The sequence below is a fragment of the Oenanthe melanoleuca genome, chromosome 24 (assembly GCF_029582105.1).
Source record: "Oenanthe melanoleuca isolate GR-GAL-2019-014 chromosome 24, OMel1.0, whole genome shotgun sequence".
Taxonomy (NCBI): Eukaryota; Metazoa; Chordata; class Aves; order Passeriformes; family Muscicapidae; genus Oenanthe; species Oenanthe melanoleuca.
In genome coordinates this window covers 2,019,021-2,027,347 of record NC_079357.1, presented here as the reverse complement: position 1 = coordinate 2,027,347, position 8,327 = coordinate 2,019,021, and the positions used below count along the sequence as shown (strand labels likewise).

General features: G+C 48.2%; 1 protein-coding gene across 2 annotated transcripts in view; it reads right to left on the bottom strand.

Moving 5' to 3' along the window:
- Nucleotides 1-254: 254 nt before the first annotated feature.
- Nucleotides 255-8,327, bottom strand: part of CBL (Cbl proto-oncogene) — a 34,021-nt gene continuing 25,948 nt past the window's right edge. For both annotated transcript variants that reach the window (XM_056509687.1, XM_056509689.1), the window contains 4 exons: nt 8,164-8,319; nt 7,584-7,687; nt 7,127-7,309; nt 255-4,633 (listed from right to left, as the gene is read on the bottom strand). In XM_056509687.1, coding sequence (XP_056365662.1) covers nt 4,353-4,633; nt 7,127-7,309; nt 7,584-7,687; nt 8,164-8,319 — 724 coding nt within the window. In that variant the 3' untranslated portion in view covers nt 255-4,352. The remainder of the gene's footprint in view (nt 4,634-7,126; nt 7,310-7,583; nt 7,688-8,163; nt 8,320-8,327) is intronic.

Below are 8,327 nucleotides of genomic sequence, written 5' to 3'. Positions count from 1 at the left end.
ATGTCCTTCTTGGTCCTGATGGATTAGAGCCTTTATTCATTGATTCTCTCAGAATATGTTTAATTATTATGATCTTTATATAAAATTTTCCTGGCCTCTGTCAGTGGCCAGAACAGAAATTTGAATTTAACAGAAAATTGTGGTAATAATTATAAAATAACTCAAAAATCAGTCTGCAAAGGATCCAGGAGATTGAAATCCTAAAATATTTTTTTTCCCAGCACTCACAGAAGCACCACAACACACACACACCATCTGCTACAACAAAGGAAATTTTATTTAAAAATAAAACTTTGTTTTGTTTTCTTTCTTACTGACACAGGTGAATGAAATCCCAAACAAAGAAGCTCTTAGTGGGCAGCATACAAGGATGGAAACAATTAATAAATAACATTAGTATAACCTCTAAACATTAACAATGCATCTGCAAACAAAATGAGGACTTTAAACCAAGTGAACCTTAAAGCTCAGCTACTCTCTGTAAGAATATTTACCTTCTGTTTTTCCTTATTCTTTACAGATCTGAAAGGATTAAATACTGCTATTATAATTTTATATTAATGACACTATTATACTTTTTTTTTTAAAATATCTCGTGAAAATCTCAACATTTTTTAACACTGATATTTTACAAATTGGTATTTGTCATCCATGAGAAAGAACAACAGGAACAGCAGTTCTCCCTCCACTGGGAATTTCAAACCAAAAAGATTTCTAGGAGGAACTTTAAAAATAAATGTCCTTATTCCCCACTAATCTTTAAAGTGGCACCTTTGAGAAGGTGCCCTGGGAGTTGCATTTTTTCTTGCTCAACTGAAAAAAAAAAAAAAAAAAAAAAAAAAAAAAGAACAAAAAACCCAACAAAGCAAACCACATTTACAGTAAGGAGCCTGCCTCAGGATTAGCTACAGTAATGTCACCAGTCTGGTGCAGGAGGCCACATGCTGGGCCCTGAGCCTGCCTGGCCCTGGGGCAGGGACATGCACAAAAAAAGGGAAAGATTTGGGATTCCTGCTCGGCTCTGGCCACAGGAGATCACCTGGATCCTGCTCAGGGGGCACCTCCTGCTTCCCACAGCTCCTGACCCTTGGGGAGTGTTTCCCATTCCTTGGGGAGTGTTTCCCATTCCTTGGGGAGTGCTTCCTGTTCCTTTTGGGGACAGCTGGAGGACAACCCCAACATTTTTTCCCCCAGCACTTTTCACCCCAACATTTTTCCCCCCAGCATCTTTTCCCCCAGCATTTTTTCCCCCAGCACTTTTCACCCCAGTATTTTTTACCCCACCATTTTTTCCCCCAGCATTTTTTCCCCCAGTATTTTTCCCCCAGCACTTTTCACCCCAGCATTTTTTCCCCCAGCATTTTTTACCCCAGCACTTTTCACCCCAGTATTTTTTACCCCAGTATTTTTTCCCCCAGCACTTTTCACCCCAGCACTTTTCCCCCCAGCATTTTTTCCCCCAGCATTTTTCCCCCACCCCACGATCCCGACTCGGCCCCGAGCTCGGCACAGCACCAGTCCAGGCACAGAAGCTCCACAGCTGAAATGCTACAAAAACAGTGTCAGAGTCCAAGGGACCATTCATTGCCCATCTCTCCTGCTCTCCTTTTCACCCCTTCCCAAAGCACTTTGGTGCTGCTTGTCCAGCTCTGCTCATTTTCCCAGAGGGGATTCTTGGATCCAGCCTGGCCATGCAGCATCCCCTTAAGAAAGGCACTAGACATTTGGGTTGTTTTTCCTTTTTTAAAGTAGCATCAGAAAGTTAATTTTCTAAAGAATAAAGAAGAAGGAGGTGAAGGGAAAGAAGAGCAATCAATCTTGGGCTTAGAAAGAACAAGGAAAATCCACTGGGCAGTGCCTGGATTGAGCTGGCAGAGCACAGGCACAAGACATGGCCAGGACTCTGCTGCCCTCAGTGGAATCAGCAAATTCTTAACGTGTCTAAGGAAGAAAAGGCAAGACTTAAGTTTCTTAAATCAGTTTGAGACATAAACAAGTGCACAGAAAGGACACATGCAGAGAAATCAGTGATACATGCCACAAAGATTGCTCTCTCTAATCTCTAATACCCAGAACAACACCCACAGGAACATCTCTTGGCACATAGACCCCAAAGACAGGCCTGGAACAGCTCTGCCAAGCAGGATTTCATGGAAATTACAGCCAGCCTGCCCCAGGGCTTGGAGGGGACAGGGAGTCACTGCTCTGGTCACACACACTGGGCAGGACAGGAGTTAAGGCTTTGGAGCTGGCTGCACTCAGCCCTGCTCAGCCATGGCAGGAGTCCCACTGAGCTCAGTGGCAGTGTGAGAAAGAGGGAGAGAAACCCCTCACTGAAGGGTTTGCACCTGGATCTCCAGGACCAGGGACTGCTGGGCTGCTCAGGCTCCCCAGGGTGGCACAACAGCCACAGCTGTCCCCAGCTGCTGCCCCTGCAGCACCTTGCTCCTCCAGAGGCTCCCACATCCCACAGGGAGCAGGGCTGGCAGCTCACTGGGGGCACAGGAGGAAGAGCAGCTCTTCTTCCCCTTCTTCTTCCCCCAGGCACTGAGCCCACCTTCCCCAGTGCCCTGCAGAGCCCCCTGCCAGCCCCAAAACAGCAAAGTGTGGGCTCTCAGAGCATGGCAGGAGATCTCACCCTGTCTGAGAGTGTTTTCTCCCTACACAAAGGAGGGGAGGAAAGAGAGAAAGCTCAGCCTGCCTGGAAGCCACTGCAGCAATTCAGAAAGCTGTAGGTCTAGAGAGAAACCTCAGCTTTAATTAAAAACCCACTTTCTGCTCTGCTAACACTCCTCAAGGCCTCTCTGCCAACTGCAGCCACCTGGCCCAGCCTCTGGATTCCTCAAAAGGCCAAACTGCACCCGAGTGCCAGAATCACTCCAGCAATGTTCCAAGCTGCAGCCCTTAGCCTGGTGACCTCTGCTGACCTCAGGGGGGTGCAAATAATGCTGGACATGCTCCAAAGGCCAAGAGCCTCTCAGGCTGTCAGGATGTGATCTGTCCGTGCCTCCTGCATCTAAATCCTCTCCAAAGGAACCATCCACTCCTCCAGTATGAACAGAGTTAAGTAGCTGAGTAGGCAAGTCAGGTTTTTCCAATGCAACAGCTGAGTTCTGACCTTTAAAACCATGTGATCACTTCACAAACACAGAATTTTTTTCCCCAGGTCTATTTTAACACCAGACCTGGCGATATCTTAGAAAAATGGAAATGGAAAGGAGAGCCCCCATGTTGTTTGGACAGCCATGCAGAGAACTGCTGCCTTTCTGTGACTGCAAAGCAGGTGAGACTCCAACAAACACATCAGCTGCATCTACCAATTCCACAAAACACCCTGGCACGAGGATGGCTCCTGCAGAAGCTCTCTGGAGGAATGGGTGTGAAGGCCACTAGTCTGCAACAGCCACCATGCAATGAAGATAAATAAAACATCCAATTTACCAGGTGCAACATTCCTAGGGAAGAGCAATGGGAGTGTCCAGTGAGGGCTGCTCCAGCCCAGCAGGGCCACAAATCAAATTTGAGCACTGAAGCACAAAATGCTCAAGGCTAAGAGAGGAGAAGCAGCAGCCCCAGTTCTTGCTCTTGCTCAAATTCTCTGCTCCCTCTCCCACCCCTCAAAACCACGCCAAGCTCCTCCAGCTGCTGGAATCTGGTGCAAGAGCACACACACACATGAGAGAAATCCAACCCCCAGCACTGCCAGGATCAAAACCCCTGACAGAAGCTCATCCTGCTATGTCCAGGCAGCAAGGGAGGACTGAAATCAGAAGCAATAACTGCTATTATTACAGGCAAGAGGGACACACCACAGCCAACAGGAAGCTATCTAACGATTCTTCCAAGGTCTCCTATAAATTCCCAGCAGAAAGTGACCTCCCAGCTTCTCTAAAAAGCCTGAGCCAGACACACAGCAGCGAACAGATCCAAACCTAGTACCATGAACCACAGGACAAAACCACACCGACCTCGAGACTTTGTTTCTCTGAGCATCCACTTAAAATTCACAGCACAAAACAACTCCCCCCAGCCTCCAAGGCATTGGCTCAGGGATCCCTTGTCACGATACCTTTCTCTACCAACACCCTGGAGATAAATCTGTTCTCTCAGACAAGAGGTAGGGGTAAAGGACTCCAAGACACACACTGTATAAAACACTGCTCCGCTCCGTTCCATCCCACTGCTTTGAAATCTGGAACCACGAAAACCTGATAACTGATTCTCTTGAAGAGGCAGGACTGACCTCAGCACGAAGTCTCTAAAGGAACCCCCTTCCCCTTTGGTGCACAGCTGGGCAGCAGCTGCCCAGGCAGTTGGTCCTACAGCAGCTCAGGTGTGGAGGTGCTCGTGTGCTATGTGGCCACGTGCGCCGGGGACGAGATGGACACGAACTCCCGCAGAATGTTCTTGGCCATCTCAATATTGTTATGTGCAATGACCAGAGCTTTCTGAATGTCCTGATATGAGTAGCCTTGGCTCATGAGGTTCTCGATCTCGCTGGAGAGGTGCAGGGAGGAGCTGGCCCCGCTGCTGGCTCCTCCTCCCGGGCAGCTCCCGCCTTTCCGCTCCGAGTTGATGCGCCGGGGCAGCGGCTTCGGCGGCCGCTCGGGGACTGGGGAGCCGTCCGAAAAACCTGCAAGGGGGAACAAGGGCATCACTTCAGCCAAAAGAGCTGGAAATGTTGCGTGGGACAAAGCTGAGATGACATCAGGGGGATAAATGGCACTTCTAAAAGCTGTCACTGAGCTCTGCCGCTTGCTCCAAGCCTTTGTGCTCCTTCCCAGCCTGCTCAGCTTCCCCTCCTGTGAGCAAAAACAGCTGTGGAGGTTGTTCTTAATTAGCAGGGCTCATCAGGCTCATTTATGAAGATAAAACCATATAAAAATGACATAGGATCTATGTGTGTGAGCAGAGCTCAGATATCAGCCTCAGAATAAGACAAAATGACACAGTGACTATTCAATTCACCAGACATCCCATTTCCTTCCAGAATCAGACAGAACCCCCCAGCTAACTGTGCAGAGGCTGCTCCCTCATCTCTGTGTGCACAAACTCAGCCCCAACTCAGCCACCACAATTGCTTCAGCAACTGAATTATGCTCTCTGAAGGGCCAGCAACTGAATTATGTTCTCCTCTTCCTCTGCTGAAGCTCTCCCTGCCTAATGGCAGATCAATAAAGCTCAGCCTGTTCTGCTTTTCCCTGAGTCATTCTGATGTGACACTGCCCTGCAGCCTCATCATGCACTGCTGGGAAGAGGAAATAACAGCCAATAAACCAAACAAGTCACCAAACTCTCCAAGGAAAAAACACATTGTTGACATGCTCATCCAGCATCTGACCATTTCTGAGATTTAACCTCCTGTATCATCACAGAGAGCATTTTTTGCCAATCACAGGAAACTTTTCTGTGTGGATAATTGACATCACCTAAAAGAAATCTTAGAGAAAGATTTATTTGTCTCCTGGAAAAAGGCCTCAAGGCATCCTACAGAGTTTTCTGGCAGCAGAACTGGAGTACAACAGACAAATCATGTCCACACAATCCCTTTTTAAGAGTGGGGACTGCAGCCTGCTCAGAGAATCAGCATTGTGGGGCCTTTCTGAAAAACTTGCACCAAAAGCCCTGAAACAGAGAAGGCTCTTCAGGAATCAGATTCCCTGAAGCTTCCTCACCGACCACAGCTCAGTCCAACTCCCTCATCTTCAGAATTCAAGTTTCTCACACATAAAAAGCTTTTTGTGCATGTGAGAAAAAGGTCTGCCCACTCCTCTGCCCCAAAGTGCCTTCTGGAATAGCTGTTTCAGCTTGAGCTGGATCAAGTTTCACAGACCATGGGTCAGTCTGAAAGGACAACTACTAAGACAGTTATTTTAGTAAATCATTAATTAAAACTGCAGGGTCCAGCTCCTGAGAGCATAAATCTGCCAAGATGAATCCCACAGCAGTCAGGCTTGCCTGCACCAGTGCCTTGCTTCCCACAGCAGTAACAATCAGCATTTTCCACATTTTCCATTTTCCTACCCCTAAAGCAAGACAACAGCAGTGTTATTTCAGGGCTGTAGAAACACAGTGTCAATGATTAAGCTCAGTACTTCATCTGGGAGAGGGGGTGGGACTTGGTCTGTTTCTTTTTTGTCCCTTTCAGCCAAATTCTACAGACACAGGGACAGATTTAAAAAGTGAAACAGGGAGGTGGGGCAAAAATAACAAACTTTTCTGCACTAGGAAACTCTTCTCTGTGCTAAAGAAGGCCAGGGATGTGGAATGGTGAAGCAGGAAAAGAGAAGACTCACTGGGGGAAGGGGTTCTGGGTACAGGAGGTTCTGCCCCAAGAAGGAGCAAGAAACTCATTCCTCCCTCCTTGGCAAATCCCCAGCACTGAAATTCAGACTGAAAACCCCCAACAGGAAGAGTTTCAGAGCTTCCTTAAGAGCTGCTGAGCAGGGAATAAGTCAATCATTATTCAGAAAGGCTCTTGCAGACACGAGGCTTTAGTTTTTCCCTCAGAGAATGTAGAATGTGCCTTGCAGCCAGAAGGACACAATGTCCTCTATTCCCCAGGGACAAAAAGCTGACCTTGCTGAGCCCTGGTCCCTGCTCAGAGGAGCTGAGAGCATCGTGCAGAACACTTGTGCCATCTGCAGGCACTGGCAGAGCCACAAACCCTGCCAGGCCTGGATCTTCCACTGGAACTTCACACAATCCCTGAGTGCTCTGGGCTGGAATGGGACTCAAAGCTCATCTCCTTCACCCCGGGCCATGGGCAGGAACACCTTCCACTATCTCAGGGTGCTGCAACCCCAAATTTAACCTGGCCTTGGACACTCCCAGGGACAGGAAATCCTGGTAAAAAACATTCTATGCCCTGTAGGAAACAGTGGCTAAAGGAATCTACTTTAAGCTGAAAAAAAGCTTTTCCTAACTGTGATTTCAGTGCAATTTGCAAGCTCAGGGATTAAACAACCAAGGCAGCACATTCCAAGCTATAAATCAAAACCTGAAATAAATCAACCAAAACACCCAAGAACCAAATTCTGCCTCATAAACCCGATTTTACACTTTACACCCCAAATCCTCGGGGGGTGGCACAAGCTGACAGCTGCAGAGGCAGGAGCTGGCTGACCTGTGACAGGGTCGGTGTCCAGGGACATGCGGCCGAAGGCGGGAGTGGCGTTGGAGATGTCGGACAGCGTGCGGCGCGCGACGGCCGCGGGCAGCGGCGCCTTGGGCACGTCGTAGCCGTCCTCCTCATTCTCTGACTCCTCAGGGCCATTGCTGCCACTGCCTGCTGCCAGCTTCCCTTCATCTGCAACAGGAGGCACCTGCTGAGCTCCCAAGGCAGGCTCTGCCCCCGGCAGACTCTGCCCCCCCCATCTGCCAAACACTGACAGGACACAGAACTTCAAACCTCACGTCAGCTCTTTCCAGAAGGGTTAAAAATACTTGATGCACAAATACATCCCAGCTATTTGAACAACAAAAACAAATGTAATTCCTTTAATTCGGCCTAAAATGCTGTTCCACTGGGAGCAATTCATTGTACCCCAGTTCCTCAGCTGCTTTTTAGCACACCCACTCACCAGAAGTGTTGACAGCCTCGAAAGCAGAGGATGCTGCTTGGGAGTGAATGTTGTACATTGCTTCATACATGGAGCCCTCAGGCTGCTGGTCACAGTCCAAAACTCTGAGGGAGAGAACACATTCCCCTTCACACAGGTGGCACCTTGTCTCTGTGACAGAGTTTGTGCACAGCTTCTTGTTTCAAGGTGAAATCACCACTGCTCTGTGAAGTATCTGTTCTAGAAAATGCTCTATTAACGTTTATTGCTGTACAGCACTTCAGCTTAAAAGAGTTAAAATGATACCACCAAAACTGATACCACTAAAAATTACATTTTAGTAAGAGTTTTGAATTTCTGCTCTCAAAAGGTTCTTGGCAGGGAGAGTGGGAAGGAAGGGGATATCTGAGTCCTTTAATACTGTACAAGGACTCTGCACAAGAGCAGTGGTCACATTTCCTTTATTGCTATTTTAGTCAAGATCTGGTGAATATCACTGGGGGAATTCAGAAATCTGAGCAAGCAAAATTCCCACCCTGATGTCCCAAATGTGCTGCCCCAGAGCAGGGAGGAGGAAGTGCAAGAGCAGCCAGAATCTCACCGTAAACTCTGAGTCATTTCCAAAGGCATTTTGAGCTCTGGTTTTTGCACAGCAGGACCTGGAGGCACCACAGGCAGAGAGGATGGTGACATGTATTCAGTGTCCTCATCACTCTCAGACTGCTCCCCAGGAGGCAGTTTTGGTACAGGCAGTGGTCTGGAGGC